The 17,251-nt window shown below is 39.0% G+C and overlaps 1 protein-coding gene across 1 annotated transcript; it reads right to left on the reverse strand.

The window, feature by feature from the left end:
• Nucleotides 1–390: 390 nt before the first annotated feature.
• Nucleotides 391–11,178, reverse strand: LOC128255523 (cuticle protein 19). Its single transcript, XM_052985177.1, has 5 exons — nucleotides 11,050–11,178; nucleotides 10,803–10,900; nucleotides 1,901–2,017; nucleotides 1,179–1,271; nucleotides 391–787 (listed from the first exon to the last, which is right to left on the reverse strand). Exons 2-5 carry the CDS (start codon nucleotides 10,830–10,832, stop codon nucleotides 491–493), a joined length of 537 nt encoding a protein of 178 aa, XP_052841137.1. The 5' UTR covers nucleotides 10,833–10,900; nucleotides 11,050–11,178; the 3' UTR covers nucleotides 391–490.
• Between the last annotated feature and the right edge of the window lie 6,073 nt (nucleotides 11,179–17,251).

Below are 17,251 nucleotides of genomic sequence, written 5' to 3' on the forward strand. Positions count from 1 at the left end.
TTTAGTCAAGATGATAAAATATTTAAGTTGGGCTACAAATTTCTAAAAAACAAAAAAAAAAAAAAATAAATAGGAATAAAATCAAAATCTATAAAAATTTATAAAAAACGGATTACAAACATCATTAAAAGATTCTGATACTTCAATGTTCTATTATAAATGCGTTGTAAAATGGCTTCAAAGATTTCATAACCATGACCAAACGAGACATACTACTTATCTAAATCTTTAAAATTTTTTTAAATAATTTGTACTTGTAAGTTGGGGTTGAAGTTTTTCCTGAAAGCGGTTCAACAAAAGCTTCAGCAAGGATGAACTCTAGAGGGCGTCCTGTTCTATATCGTAAAGCTCGAGCAGTAAGCTATAATCCAGGAATTCAAACACCAGTGGTCGCTTTAGTTTATCAATACTTTTTATTGGTATATCGTAAGGCTTACACGTTTCGCAAGATATGTGACCCCAGCTGACCCAGTCGAAGCACCACCCGCGCCTAGTACTTGTACCCGCCGGCACCACCGGCACCACCGCCGCCGCCTCCTCGTGCTCCTGGCTGGGGACCCTGCGGGAACGTGGCCTCGCCCTCGTAGGACACGTCCGCGTGGTAGCCCGTCTTCCAGTCGGCGGTGTAGCGGACGATCTGAGTCCGTCCGTCGGGCATCTGGACGCGGTACTCGCCGGTCACCACGTCGCCGTCGCTGGACGCCTTGTGCGCATAGTCGTTGGCGGTCTCCGGGTCCTGAACGGCGTACTCGAAATCGTAAGGCATGCCAGGCACATGGACATGGTCCTAAGTTAATGAATAAAACCATCAATGTTGTTGCTTATTTTTTAAGAGAACACAATTCATGGTCAAACAATTATGAATTGAAATGCACTTTCTGATTTTTGTCTTCAAAGTTTCATAAAATCTTTTTTTAAATAGATAACTGAACTTTGAGATTTGTTGGTAGATAATTATAAATGCTTATTTGATAGGTTTGAAACATATAATTTTACTAAGATCATTAAAATATCATTTAAATTTTTGATCTTTGAGTGACTATTATGAGTGAGCATTGCGATGAACATTAAATTGATATAAATATTGATCTTTGGAAAATCAATCACACTGGTAATTACACAACCAAGTGCTCTTTGATCTTTTTTTAATGTCTTATGATTATGGGGGGTATACTCACATCGGCTGGCTGGCCGGGAATGTTGCGGGGTGTTCCGGGTGGTGCTGGTGGCCGAGGACCGGGCGCTGCTGGTCTGCCAGGTGGGCCGGGCTTCTGTGGATTTTCATAAATGTTAGCAAATGGAAGACTATAAAAATGGTCCAAGAAAATATGAAAAATGTAAATAACAGGAAATGGCACACATAAGACAAAAAAAAATACTCTTAAGACAAAGAAAAATTGCCTAACTACCCATTTATAGTTGGAAAATTATGGCTGTCTGACTGAATTATAACTCCAACCGAAACCTAGTTTATTTTGCCACACAATTTATTGTTAGCTAAAGGAAACTTGATTGGCTGAACCTCGCATTATGGAAGTTCACCTGCATTGTGTTATTTTCGCAACGATCTGCCGTTCGGTATTGAGATCTCGAAAGGTTAACTTCCAGTCATTTTCAACTGCCAAAGCCAAAGCCCTTCACCGACCGATTCGAAATGTTGCCATCATTTTGGGCCGACATTCAGCAGCATGACATGCAGCATTTATTGAGTTGAGCCACAGCACTTTGGGTGATAAATGCGGCGACAAATCTCGACTGCCTCTGCCGACTGGAGTTGGCTGCCTCTGCAACTGCTCCCAGAATGATGGCCGTAATTAGTCCGTTGACTGGGATTCAATTTGGAGCGGTTGACCAGGCCACACGGCCAGATAACTCAGATTGGATCTGTATCTGTACTCACGAATGGGGTTTTGGGCTCCGAGTAGTCGTAGCCGTTCTTGGTGGGCGGGAGGTATGCGTTGGATCCAGGGGCGATCTGGGCGTAGGCAAAGGCACTGATGGCAGCGAGGGATAAGCTCTGCAAAACAACATAAAATACAATTTAATAAACAATTGAACATTTAAAACTTTTCCTTAAATGTAATTCGTGTTGTGTACATTTTTCTTTTCCCACCAAAGTCTCCCAACATAAAATTCTCTTCGAACATCTTACATTTTTTATGGTTTTGCACTACAAAAAAAATGTCTTAATCGTCATAAATTAGACTAATATTTTATATTATGCAGACTGCTTAAATCAGTTTTGTAAAACGATTCAAAAAATAGTAGTTTTTTTTGTACCTTAAAAGCATTTAAAATTATTATACTTAATAATAATACAAATAAAAATATTACATTTGTTTCTGTTTTTTTTTCTCTTACAATACTTATAATATTACTAATACTAATACCATTACTTGTTTTTCCTGTGCAAGAAGGTGGTGCGACATTATATCAGTGACTTAAAGGTTAAATTAAGAGGGCGAATTGAAAAGTGAACGGTTGCAAATGGATGTAGAAGTGGCGATAAGATCGCGTCTGACATTCAGCTTCAGTCGCCGAGCAGGTGCATCGAAAGCCAAAGCCAGAGAGGCTGCAATTTATTTAGAACGTGCCCAAAAGGCGTTTGCGTTTGGCGTTTGCTCATCGCCCGCAAAAGGGCAACAAATGGCGGAGGTTGGTGGTTGATGGTTGGTGGCGATCTGCCGCCGATTCCGCTCTTTAAACACGGCTAATTGACACATGCACATCACATGGTTGGTGCTGGTGACGACGGCAGCTCGTCAACGTAGCCCCACATTGCAGATTGCAGCCATCCATCAGCTGGCTGACAGCCACCGGTCAACCAGTTGCCATAACCACTTGGCCAAGCTGCGGGGCTTCTGCCTGTCATCTAATGCCTGTTTTTTGTTTTGTTTTTTTTTGTTGCTGCCTGCCAACTTTTCAATATACATGCTGCAACGGATTGCGGAAATGCTGCACTGGCACTAAATTACTCACAGCCCGCGAATATATTCTAAGCGGTCATTGCTGGGGCATTGATCATTATTACCATTAGCATCCCAGGTGGGAACTGCTTCACATTGTTTGCTGATTAGTTGTGTGTGCATATCGCTTAATTGCACATACGACGTGTGGGCCAAACGTGTAACTTCAGCCGCTTGGGAATCTGTTTGGTCAAGGAAAGCGGGATTCCGCTTCGCACGAGGCTTTCCCATGGATAAACTCACTTGAATCGTTTAAACGCGATGGGGAAGCTATTTTCTCAAAAATATAAATACATTTAATTGAATTTTTTATATACCCCATTTCAAGCGAGTTCGATTTTTTATCGATGCTTTTAATATATATTTTATCACGAAGCTATTTCCAGTTTACCTTCTCAGATATTTTAATAATTTAATTTGAATCTATTATTCCTGCGCTTAATACCTTAAAATTCGTTAACTTAACGAAGACGAGCATTTTAACGTAATTTATATTTGATGAGTTTTTTCTATTGCATATAAAACATGTTTAAACATTTTAATCATTTTCTTTGTACGTGATTTTTATTATACAATCTTCAAAAATTATACCTAAAATATCATAAACAAGATATCCAATATTCATAAATCCTTGTTTTTATGTATCTTTTTCCTTTTGCTAATTATTTTCCTAAAAATTAACGCTGCAACAATTTCCTCCGGCTTTTTTTACATTTTGTTCACCCATCAACTGAATTTAAATTTAAATTAATTAACTTCACTAAAGTTTCAGCAATTACCGTGCTGGGTGGTCCTAACCTTCAGGTTCTTCAAGTACTAAACTCGATACGGCAACAGGCGCAAAAAAAACTGGCCAATAAGCACGTCAACGGCAATTTCGCATGTAAAACAAATGTAATTATCTTTAGCCCAGCAAGTACAACAAAAAAACGCTCAGTGCAGTTGACTTCAATAAAATAACGGCAAATAATTTGTGTGTTAATTAAATAAAAGACAAAAGAGCCGAGAAATAAATTGCGGCAGCTTGACGACAGCGGAAATGTAATGGACAAGAGGTAGATGGAGTTGCCAAAAATTGCGAATTACCAAGATGCAACAGAAGACACAGGCAAAGTTGGTAGAAGCGGAGGAATCGAGACAACAGCCTAGCTGAAAATTTAAGACGATAAATAGCTGGATATTAAATATCGGCAAGGTGGGCTTTAGTTAAAAATTTGTAAAAACTTTCTTATTTTATTTTAAGACTAATTAACAAGTTAAGGTTTAGAATACAGTTTTTTATTAGTCGAAATCTTGAACATATACTTTCTAAATTTTTATAAGAAACAAAAATATAAATAAGCCAACCATTATTATAGAAAAAAATATAATTGGAGTTCTAGCTACATATATTTATTAAAGAATGCATATATTTATAGTTCAGAAAGACTATTTAGTTAATGAATATTTTCCTTTCATCTTAGCAACCGTAATAATTACGTCTTCTACCATAATTTGGTTCAAGTTCTGGTCTCATTGTAGAAAAGTGTTCATTAGATTGAAGGCTTTCCTTGGGTTGTCATGGTATGTGAGTTTCCCATTTGCCATGGTCGGTGGCCAGCAAAAAAGCACCACATTGAATCGTTGGAACGGCTGGCATTGATCTTGCCCCGGTGTTGCTACCAAAATAGCAGTCTATGATTAAGATTTTCAGCCAAGTGGCCGCACTCTTATTGCTCATCGCACGCAGGTTTCCCCCACTCCAAAAGACACGAGCCGGCTCGCATTGAAGCATCATTAATCGTGCACAATCCAATAAATTAACAATTGTTTGCCTTTGTCCGGCGAATTATTAAATAGCTATTATGCTACATGGCTGCTATGCTGCTGCCGTTGGCCAGGCTGAGTTGTTAATTACATCAATGAGCTCTTTGCAAATAATTTGTTTTATTAAATCAACAAGTTGTGTTCGAGCGTTTCCATAATTAATCATTGAGAATGCTAGTGTATGTGCGGAAGTCTGTCAAAAAGTTGAAATATGTTCAGCCATGTTTGCGCATGAGCTTGTACTTCAGTTCTAGACAGAATATTGTGTCCGCCCACTGGACACTCAAGTTGAGGGCCACCCAGAACATAAAGTGAATACTTTTTAAATTAATTATAGGTGAGCGCCATGTGCAAGCGATAAGCTGAGTGAATTAAACTTTAAATAAGATGTACATTTTTTCCATTAAACTTATAGGTCAGCCCACCTCCGGCTGAGTTTTGCATACCATAAATACATAATGGTTGTGCAAATCTTCACATTTGTCGGACTCCCCGCTCACATTAGATCACGACCCAGTTTACACAGTCGGATGCCGAATTACAGCGATCCGCTTAGATGCATTTATTTATGACAATCGCCTTTTGAGTGCGGCTTAAATGGCAAACTCGAGTGTTTGAAGCTGAGTTGATTTATGGGCGGTTAGCATTTAATATGCTTAAGCCGATTGGCCAAGTCAAAAAGTTTATGGTGGCAATAAAAAAGTTTACGCCAAAACGTCTTCATAAAAATCTAGACGGAGATGCTGCCATTGCATTTATTTTAATTAATTTAATTGGACCCTGTGTGGGAAAGGAGTTTACACTTTGATTTGAGGTCTTAGTTTTTCGAACTGTACCATGGCATTTTGTTTGTTTGTTAAGGGGCCTGCTATTAAGACGTCATCGGGTCTGGAAGCGTATGGATTTTACAATGGTTGCATCATTTTGGAGCGGCGGCACCTTAGACAACTCCAGCAGCATTCTGCAACGCCCACACTTGCTCGATGATGAGGTTTGGCTGGGGCTTCCTACTTATGGATGCCATGTTCTCTTAATTTATGGAATTTTCGTACATTTTTTACTGTATCTCACCGCAGCTGCTTCCCAGCAATTACCAGAGTAACAACCGAAAAAAGTCCCCTACATAGATGTTAGATTAACATGCACTTGCAACACACGACACGACTTCGCGTCGCGTCGCGACTCGTTCAGTAGAACAACAAACATTTGGTTGACCTTTTCATCGCCATCGCCATCATCATCTCCATCTGCATCTGCATCGCTCTGTTGCTCCCTTGCTCTGTTGCTCTGTTGCATGTTGCATGTTGCTATTGCTGTGCGGTTTTTCGCCTCGTTGTCGCTGCTCTCCCCCAGTTTGGGGCATTGAAATGCAAATTTGGCAAAAATAAAAGTTAATGGGCCATGTGAATGGCAGGCGGCGGGAGAAGAGAGCTTGCAATGGGAAATGACTTTTATTGCAGTTTGCTGCTTGAGTCTTTTGTCGCAACTTGCCAGCCGATTTCAATCAACTCATTTTCTTTTTTCCTTCCTTGTGCAATGAGCGCACTGTTCCCAGCTGTTTGCCAACAAGTCACGTGCTCGGCGGCCACAAGGACAATGCCAAAGATCAAAGGTTGGCCAGCTTGTCTCACGACTCCGGCTCCTTGGGGATTCGCCAATGATAAGTCAATTTCTTCAGCTGAAAGTTCCCTGCATCTTGGTAGTTTGTTTATTAATTATTAGGTCCCACTCATACACCACATTAACCCTATTTAACCCGAATTAAATAACACACCCACATCGACACAACAAAGCCGCCAGCTCGCCAGTGCATAAAGATATTAACCTTTTAAATAACCAAAAAACGGGCGAGAAAAAAACGTATAAATTATATGCTACGATCGAATACTTCAAGTAGTTGTTTATGGCCCACTATGCATTTGCAAATTGTTTTGCTTCAAACACAATTACTTAAAATGTTATAACAAGCTATGTGGGAGCTTCTTGAAGAGATCGCTCAAATTTTAAAATATGGTTATTTAATTTTGAGTTTACGATGTAAATTATGTATTCTCTTTAATTTAAATTAACAAGAATTGATAAATTAATTTTTTTTCTTGACAGATAAAATGTTATTATTGTTATTATAAAACAAAACAACAAGAATAAATTTTGAACTGACCTCTTTTATTTTCATTTTTATTTCATAACTTTTTAGTTTAATTTTTAAAATTTTCATAACACCATCTGCGGTGCTGTTCATATAAATTGGAATGACATTAATTTATTTAATTTTAAAAACGAAATTCCCCAAAACAAGGTTTTCGCACATCCGATTGAAAGTTATTTCTTCGCCATTTAAATGTTAACATTTTAGTCAAAACCCCAGTGAACTAATTTTCCAATTGCCAGCTGTTGTGGACCCGCAAAAACGCCGACCAAATACTACTTGCAGCCAGAATAGTGCAATTAAAAATTCCTCGCCCAAGGGATAGAGGAGATAGTGCCTCTTATCCACATTGCGCATACGCCGCGTTGGACGCTCTGGTTTTGGTTGGGCAATTAGCGGATTCGGAGGCGGAGGCTGGGCTTTTGTAATCAGCTAAAATTTCGATTTAATTAGATTACCACACACACATACAAAGGCGCAGATGGTTGGCTGGTTACCATTTTCCCTACAAAGCCCCTCACTTGAATTTCTGGCAATTCTGCTGCACTTGCCGCTTGCTCAAGCGTCATTAATTTTTTGCTATTTGGGTTTACTTCGGTTGTATTTTTTTTTCCCCCGGCATTCAAGCCATTGCCAAAGACAATAAAAACCGCACAAAGATGTAGCAAATATCGGTGAAGCCGCAAAATTGCATACTCCCAAGGCAGAATGCAGAAGAATGGGTCTGAGCGCCCGTCGACGACCCCCGGGCTCAATTACCTAAGCACAGATCAGCTTTGAGGCAATGCCAATCGGCATCAGGCAAAATCTGGCAAATCTGCCAAATTATTTCAATTAAAATTGAATTTGTAATGCAACGAAGCAACGATACTAAATGTTCGAAGGTGGAATACGCTTCTCTAAAAGGGGATTATTTACATAAAAGATACAAAAGTTGTACAAATTGCTTTACTTTTTCACTTAAGTAGCTTATTTTGTGGTTGGTATATCACTTGTATCACTTTTCTCATATCATATATAGTAAAGATTAACAAGTCCTGAATTTTTGATTAGGAAAGTCTTATAATTTGTTCTTGTCAACAAAATATAATTTATATTGAGATGAAATATACAAGCTTATACCAGCTTTTATATATTAATGTTTGAAAAGATTTTTCAAAATCAATTGTGGGCTGTACCAAAAGCCTACCATAACGCATCTATCCATTTTCGTATACCCTTCACATTACCATCATTCATTGGGCAATCGCTCACACTCGAATCGTCAGCAGTCGAGCGACGCCGATAAAAGGGTTTTGAGCAGGCATGCGATATATTGGCCATAATCAGGCGGCTCTAATCAGAATCGCTAGGCAGCATTGACCCGGCTGCATTCACAATTCCCCATTCGTTGTGGCCAAATTACAACAATTCGGATTCAGCATTTGCAGAATGCAGCTTCGACTTTCGGCTTGCCAGCTCATCACAACAAACGGACTCAAATATCAAACTGTGAATATTTTAGCTTTGTCATTTGAAATTCAAAAGCGTGCCCAAACGGCACTTGGTGGCTGCCAATCGCCATCGCCATCGCCATTGCCACCAATCGTTTCTGGGATTCTTAGTTGCCGGCTCTGCGAATTTCGCGTGTGAAAATGAGCAGCTGGATCATGGGCATTAATATGCAGCACTTGGGTGTGTGGGTGTATGGGTGTATGGGTGTATGGGTGTAAGGCTGGTTGTGCGAGTAGTTGGCTTTTCCGGCTGGCGGGGAGCTGCTGAAATTAACATGTAAAACATGCTCGCCATGATGTTCTCAAAAGACCGTGCACTCGACTGGCCAGCGGCCATTTGTCTATCGAGTGTCTGCCGCTGGTGGGCGGAAGTTGGGCTCCTGGTTTTTATTTTTGGTTCGGGTCCTTGTCTGCTGTTTTTGGCCTCGGCCAGGCCAAAACAAAAATGGCAAAAAAAAAAAAAAAAACGGGGCTTTGGGGAAACGGAATCGCTGGTGAAAAGTCAAAAAGTTACAAGCGGCAAATTACACGCGTCTGGCTGGAGTTCTACTCTCTTCTCTCAAACTCTATTTCTTTTCTACCGTCTGCGTTACCTTTTGGCAGTTATCTGCTTGGCAGACCAGACGCCCAGTGCTGGAAAAGTACACTGGCAGAAATGGGTCCTAATTTATACAGAAATACTACATTTATCCCTACGTTACTACATTTTAAATACTTTACTTCATTTGATTATTTTAGATTAGCTTTTTGGATACAAAAACGTTATAGAAGGAATTATATTTTTTAGTAATTATTTTATGCCTACTGTTTTAATCCACTTTGAAATACGGTAAGCATAAATTATATTTTTTATTTTCAACTGATATATATTTTTGGTTGTTTTTTTATATTTTTTCGTTAGTGTTCGCGTTACGTTGTATGGGCAGAGGGCTGGGACTTTGGATGGATCCCAGACAATGTGGTCTTATGTCTGGACCTGCATTGCATCCAAGTGTCGCACCAACAATTTAACACGCCCCAGTTACAACAAAAAGAACAGCCGGCGAAACTCGAGTCTGTTTTATTTTGTTGCCTGCTTAAGGGCGTCGTCCCACAACGCGGTTCAAAATGCTTTAACAAAAGCGAAAGTATCTTGGGTTTTGTAAATGTGGAGTGATTGCGGGTTAAGTTTGTGATAACTGAAAGGTTCGCCTTCCCTGGGAACGTATTCAAATTTGTTATTGCGCAATAATATCACTTTCAATATAACGAGAAACTTTTCTAGCAAGATACATCTTTCTAAGTCGTAGTGGATTTAAAATTTCTAGCTTAGAGAAAAATTCCAAAAATATGTAAACGTTTTTTTTGTAACTGCAAACCCATGGTCCTTGGAATTTAGGGTCTAAACAAATCAATAGCAATAAACTGTTTTCACTTTTCCTTCCATTTAGTATCTTAAAAATGTGTGTTAAGGAAATTTTAGTAAGTAAAGTGTAAATTCGCAGTAATAGGTTGATAATTTTGTTACGATACTTTTGCATTTCCACTTGGAGCAAGGGAAAGTTTTGCTAACCAAATTTCGAGTTAGAAAACTTCAGATTGCCAAGGCTATATTTACATTTGTTGGAAGTAGAAAAAAGGTTTGCAATTTTCTTCAGATGGGACCTAAACAGGAAAGGGAAAAATATTACAAACATGTGTCCCCCGCCTGCTAACCTTTTTGCCTCCTCAAGTCAAGTGTTTAGTTGGGAACAATCAAGGAATATTGCTTAGATTTGGGGCGTATTTTACGTGGCTCTTGGCACGCACAGATGTTGCCAAATATTGTATTTGTATCCGCTCAGAGAAGTACATATATTAACCGGGGCGGAGTGGTACACTTAAGTGTCTTCGATTATTTGCAATTTGTTCCCATCGGCGGGGTTACTTTGTCCCCTTCGCCACTTGACTTTCGCATGTGGATTTGGATTGGGCTTAAGATGATGATGAAGATGAGAGGCTTTGTGGCAGACGTGTGGCAAGTTATGCAATCGTTTTCGTTGCCATTGACGGCAAGTGTTACAAAAAAGATAACCGAACTGTTTGCCAGGCACTTGAAACTACCAGTTTGATGGGTAGTTTCCCTCAGTTTCCCTGGAAAATCCCATTTAAAGTTCCACCAAAGCCACAGCAGAAAAATGACATTGTGGCCGAAAAAGGACACTGAGTGACCACCACTAGCCACTAGTCGTTTTCCTGCCAGCGATAAACAAATTTGACATATAACGAGCTTAGCTTCCACATAGTTTTACTTTAGCCAAAGGACTCGTCTGCAAAATCTCATATGATTTGTTTGACCAACTGATTTATGTAGGCTTAGCATTTTTCTCTTAAAATATAGATGGCCTTGTTTTGTTTATAAATACTTACAAGCAGCACGAACGACTTGAAGGACATCATGTTGTTAGTTGAGTTTCGAATTTGTGTTCAAACGATGGCAAAAAATAATGTATCCACAACGCCGCTGGCTGAAGTTGAAATTGAATTAAATTTTATTAGAGTCTTGGAATTTAGAGCAGAGCTTGGTTTAATATTTATTTATTTTTTGATTATTGCACGTAATTTAATCTGCAGTCCTTTTGGCACTTTAGTTTTATTAAAAAACTTTGACTCTTACTTTCACTGGGCGGTGGGGGATGTTTAGTTTTTTTGGAGGGTAAATTTCTTAGAAATAAAAATCTATTTAGAAGGAGATTATTATGTTCGGCTGAATTGATTTTCCTAGACAACCGCACGAAGTACACGAACGTTTTGAATTAGGTTAGACAATGGAGATGCGCTTGCTTTTTATAATAAACGCTCGAGACGCTGGCTGCGGCGTCGACTGCGACGGCGACTGCGGCAGCGACGGAAGCAGCGACGTCCGCGTTGCCAACTGCACCTAAAAGTAACGAAAAAGCGGTTTGAACAATTGAGGCAAGTCTAGCGCCTAACTTCTAGATCATCTGCCCCAGTCGCTCTGGCTCTGGTCTATAAGCTCTGGGCTCTCAGAATGGCCAAGAGAGCGCTGCTCTCTGTTGGCCAAGTGTTGAGGTGGTGAAAAATGTTGCAGATCATCGCATTGCCGAGGAACAATCATTTCGGCGCTGCGGAGCGCAATGATAAATGAATGGGCCAGACGATGATGAAGGCGCCGGGGCGGATGTATAACAAGTCGGAGCTGGAGCTGGAGCTGGAGCTGGAGCTGGAGCTAGAGCCTGCAACGCCCCAAATGACTTCATTAAATACTTGGCCATTAAATAATCGGCCAAATTTGATATTTAAGCTATTATGAAGTCTGGCCCTCGGGCGCTGCAGTTGAAATCGAGACGAGACGAAAATATCACTGGGAATGTCAGATGATAGGTTTCGGCGGCTTAGCTTCCAAAATATAGAGTCGCCCTTTCTGTTTTTTTTTTTTTTTTTTTTCTTGTTGTTTTTTGTGTGTTTGCCTTTTGGGAAAGCGGTAGAAGCAGAAGCAGAACCAGCAGCAGCAGCAGAAGCAGAACATAGAATAAGTTTGGTGAGAAATACGTGATGCGGCTGCCTGGGGAAAATTGCACAAGCTGCAAACGTGTTCATGTGGCGTCCCAATTTCCCGCAGCACCTCTACTTCTGCCAAAATGCAATCTATGACGTGAGGCTCATGCCAAAGAGTCGAGGGCCCGAAACTTATCCATTGGCCATCATTGCACAAGGCTCGAAGACGTGTCGAGAGATTCGAGCCGACTTCCTCCTTCCTTCCTTCCGTCAGACATCAAATCCCATAAGCAATTAACCTTGAATGTATCATCGTACTTTTCAGTACGAGCCGATATTAAATAACAATTAAAAGCAATCTATTTTCGATGACTGATTTCAGAGTTTCTTCACATCTTATTGACCACTTGTGAGGTGATGATGTGTGCGTGTGTACGGCATTTAAATAGATAGAAAGATATTGAAATTACTATGGGAAGCAAGCAACCCAAAAATAGCTACACATTCAAACAGCTCATCTTACAGTCAGTGCTGTAAAAATATCAGTACCTAGGTACGAAAAGCTATTTTAACATTTTAAATTATTTTTATTTAAGTGTGAAGTTATAATAAACGAATGATAAAAATTTATTATTATGGATGGCAAGGATAGTACAAAACACCAATCGTTAAGTTGCAAAAATAAAAATTTGTTATTTTGCCTTGGCTTAATTATGGACATTTAACATTTATATTAATTGAACTAAGAAAATTCTGAACATATACAAATCTGGGTCACCAAATACAATCTTTAAATGTCTTTGCAATTTTTTATAAATCTGGCTTTATACATTTTATTTAAATACATTTTTTTATTATAGAAAAAATGAAGAAACCTGCAATGCACGTCTATAAAACTTAAGTCAAAATCGTTTAACAAAGACCGCAGTCAAAATATTAAAATTTCAAAACTAGAATGGGATGGCTTTGAACCTTCTAAAGGAAATAGTTAACAAACAAGTTAATATTATTTTCTGAACTTGTAGTCTATTTGATATCTTCAGAATGAACTGAAATTTTATTTTCAATTAATTGGTTATTAAAATCCGTTTACCATGTACCCCATTTGTGTACCTCTCGCATCACCTCATACACCTGCTGCCATGGTCCAATGGACCGCTATGAAAAGTAATTGAACAACTTTTGGTTACTTTTAATTTCTGATTTCCGTGACACTTGAGCTGCGGGCATGTGTGTGAGCCTCGAACGCACTTCTTCACGTGGAGACGAACGTACTGTCAAAACCGTCTTAACAACATAATACCCGCCAACAATCGGGGCCAACCAGGCGATTGTTACATGTCCCACACTCCCGGCCACACTGAAATTTCTTTGAGCCGCTCTTCAATGAAGTGCATTTTGTGGTAGCTGCGATTACGAAAAGATTCGACTTAAAATGTAATTAGAGCAGTGTGATGGGGCGAATTTTATATAATAGCGCCAAGTGCAAGTTGTGTTGAAAATTCCCTTTTGATTCGTTCAACAATAACTTGACATCAATTGGGCAACTTTTGTTTCGCTGTCATTGCCTTGGCAGCTGCTGCTGCCGTTGCAGTTTCGGTCCCTTCAGTTTTCGATCATTTTTCAAAATGTCCAAAGTAATAAAGTTTTGCAAATTTCCCGCTTAATTCATCAAGTGATCACTTGTGAGCTCCAAGCCAAACGGAAGCAAAACTTAGTCAAACATTTCGTGGGCTTCAATAGCCATTTCTGTTTTGTTTTTGTCGCCCAGCTGTTGACATTTTAAAGTTTATTGAATTGTTGTGGCAAGAAGAAAAAGAAAAAAAAATTAACATTTAAAAGAATCGACTCAAGTTCTGCAGCAGAAGCATTTAAGATGATTTTTCCTCGAATTTGTTTTACCCATTTCGTGCAACATTCAGGCGAATCACCTGTTAATAGTTGTTGCTGAATTTGTTGTTGCTGCAGCCAGTAAGGTTGTTGGTGCTGATAGCGCTGCTTTGGCTGTAGAACCAAAAACATTCCAATCCTCTGCAAGGCGCACCTCTTTCAAGCTAAAAATGAGTGAATTAGAATAGCCAACTATGTAATTGCCGCATTTTATTGCCACCAGCAATGGATGTTGCTGTTGTAGTTAATGTTGCTGCTGCTGTTGTTGTTGCTGCTGTTGTTGTTGCTGCTGTCATGGATGGCATTGTTATTGTTGCCTCGACCATTGTTGCAACAAAGCCTTATGTTTTTGTTGCTGCTGTAGCTTCTGTTGTTGCTGTGGTGACTTAATGTTGCTGCTGTGTTTCCAACTGTTGTTGCCGCTGTGGCCCTCTGAATTTGGTGTGAGAAGTGGTCGAAGACGCGGCGATCTTTGTTTTATTTTTGTTATAAGTCCAGACGAATGATTTGCATTTTTTTCGGCGCGGAGGCGCGTTTTTTACCATTTGCTATTTATAGACTAAATGTCTTGGACTTTTGATGGAATAAATGGAGTTTCCGATAGGCTCTAGGTGAAGGCGCATCAAATGTCGTTCGATTTGCTTGGCATTTTCACATGATCATATCTGCTTCACAGAAAATAATTAGGGTAATGTTCGAAATTAAATTATACTTTATAGATAATAACTAAATTATTATCAACACATTTTTTCATGTTCAAACTCAAAACATAAAATTAAATTGTAAACATTGTAAATAATAAATTGGATTTCTCAATAATTTGCTTATTTTAAGACATCTTGCAAGATCACATAAAGAATTTTTGGAGATTCAAATTGAAATCAGTTTTATAAAGGCCACTAACACTTTTTGTAAATTACATTTTGGTGTTCTTTTATTGAGGTTTTCAGTTCGGAGGAATCACGATGCCCTGCTATTCTCATTAAAAACTTATAGAATAATGATCATTTAAAGTTGCTAAAGGCTCCTGTGATTGCTTTCATTACGGCCATCTCCTTCCTTCTGATTTGATTTGATCTCTTTGCCGGAGTTTCCTGTTGATTGCTCTCATTATTCCAGCCAGAAACTGTGATAAGTTTTTCCAGCGCTGCTGCAACAATCTTCGGGCTAAAGTCGAGCTTTCCCTGTCACTTGCCACACTTGCCACCATTTTTCTTAATGGAAATTTTCATGCTCTTGGCTTTTCTTTAGACAAATTAAGCGAATTTTTTCTGCGTTCACACCTTCCCCAACTTGTGCATCCTCATTGTCATCGTCATCTTCTGCACTTGCGTTCATTGCACCCAAAAAAAAAAAATAATAAGAAAGAAGAATGATTTTGAGGCAGGCCAAGTGGAGGAAAAAGTTGTGGAAAACTTTGCACCTAACATAAATCACATCTCAGACCACTCTACACGCCTTTCGGCCACGCCCATTCGCAGTGTGTGTGGGTGCATTTGCATATTCCAATTTTGCATTTAATCAATTTACACCCATCCACACAAAAACACTGCAAAATAGTGGAGGACGGCAACTCTGGCAGCTAGACAATTACCCGCATTCCCTGACATCTCCTGCCTGCTCGCATCATTTATCCTTGTTAATTTTTATTTAGCCAGCTAAAGAAAAAATCCCTCAGCTCTCGTTACCCTCCAGGATTCATCTTAGGATCTTGAGCGATTGAGCCGTAACCCAGCGCTGACTTGTTTACGTGTTTTCTCTGAAGCACGGATACAAAAGCGCAGATACAGATGCCCGGATACCCGGATTCACTCCGGCTCTGTGGGTGGCACCTGTTGTAGTCCATCCGGCGAATAACCGACTGCAACAGACGGCGAACAAGTAAAGCGGAAACGAGGGACAAAGGACAAATCTGATTGAGACACACGTCCAATGCAGACGGGTATTAGCCTGTAGTCAATTAAATGCGCTCTGAATCAAGTTTATCAGATGGTTCAATTCACAATAAATTACATTTAAAGTGTTTTGCTTTTTCAAATAGTATATTCAATCATCTTCAGCCATTAAAAAAACAAAAATGTGTTTATTTTTACTAAGACCTTTCATTATATATTATATTAAAGATTGTGAAAATTAAGAAAGGCATGATTATTAATTTTAAATGTTTGAAGTTAAACTTAAACTTTTGTATAACAATAAATTACTTAAGCCAAATCTTAATTTTTAAACTGGTCTTTAATCATTAAATCACTTTGGTTTAATATAAGATTTCATTTAAAATCTTCTTAATTGGTAACTAAACCACTTTTCCATGGATAATTTACCTGAAAAAAACTGAAATCAGATGCCGCACACCCTCAAATTAAGGAAATTCTTCAAATAGCTATGCCAAATTCTCGCTGCCAAAATTTCACACATTTTGATCAGCTGCAGATAAATTTTACCGAATATATATATCAAATACAGTGGGCGACAGCATTTGGCCAAGTTCTGGCAGGGCATTAGCCACGCCCCTAAGTTGCTTATCAATTGCAATGTGAGCCCACCGAAGTTGGCTCCATAACTTGCTGGCGAAGAAAAAATAACCAAGATGGGAGGGTAAATCCAAGGCATTTAACTTCCAATGACAGCCCCCTCACAGCCGCTGGCAAGCAACTAATGGTCAAAACTTATCGTCAAACTTAAATGGGATTTTATTATCGTCGCCGAAAACTTCAACTTCGCTGCTCCTTCGGCATCATTTTTTTTTTTTTTTTTTGGGCCTTCATATGCAGCCTGAGAATGGGCTTGGTCTCAGGGTTTTCGAGTTGCGAGGGCGTGGAATATAATTTTTCTTCTTTTTTTTTTTTTGGCCACGCCTAATGCGCTGATTTATATATAATACCATAATTATAATGCACTTGGTTCTCATGGATTGCCCCACAGAATTCATACCACAACTTTTGAGGTCAGCCCACATAAATCTTGTCAAAATTGTGCATTCTTTCATACTTTTGATTTAATTAACTCAAGAATTGCTTAATTACCCAGAGAAAAAAACCAGAAACCTTACAAAAAAATTGCTCATAAAACTCATAAGAAGTGCAGCGATATGAGTGACGTGTGCATCTCTTGGCCCGGTCGCGTTGGCAATTAATGTCAATCAAGTTGGTGAGATACGGGTACCAACTTCGGCAGGCCATTCAAGCCATAATAGCTAAGAAGGAGAACGTACAGTTTTAAAAGCCAAAAACAAATCATTTTCATACATTTTAATGTCAAAACAATTAAACTATTGAAAATTAAAAACATAAAAAGATCATGTACCAAACAGTGGCAACAAAAAACTGGTGAATGCAATGTATTGCCACTCCTCTCCAAGAGATTTAATTTGAAATTCTTTTGCGGGTATTTTTCCAAAGCTTAATAAATTATTCAACAGTAGGAAGTATGAGCAGCTGAAATTTTTCCGATGAAACCATAAATATTTT

This window comes from Drosophila gunungcola, assembly GCF_025200985.1.
Source record: "Drosophila gunungcola strain Sukarami chromosome 2R unlocalized genomic scaffold, Dgunungcola_SK_2 000011F, whole genome shotgun sequence".
Classification (NCBI taxonomy): domain Eukaryota; kingdom Metazoa; phylum Arthropoda; class Insecta; order Diptera; family Drosophilidae; genus Drosophila; species Drosophila gunungcola.

Coding starts and splice junctions, on each gene's coding strand:
- LOC128255523 (XM_052985177.1), bottom strand. CDS start 10,832: ATGATGTCCTTCAAGTCGTTCGTGCTGCTT. Junction 2,018..10,802: donor TCAAGTCGTTCGTGCTGCTT/GTAAGTATTTAT, acceptor GTTGTTTTGCAG/AGCTTATCCCTCGCTGCCAT. Junction 788..1,178: donor TTCCCGGCCAGCCAGCCGAT/GTGAGTATACCC, acceptor TCATTAACTTAG/GACCATGTCCATGTGCCTGG.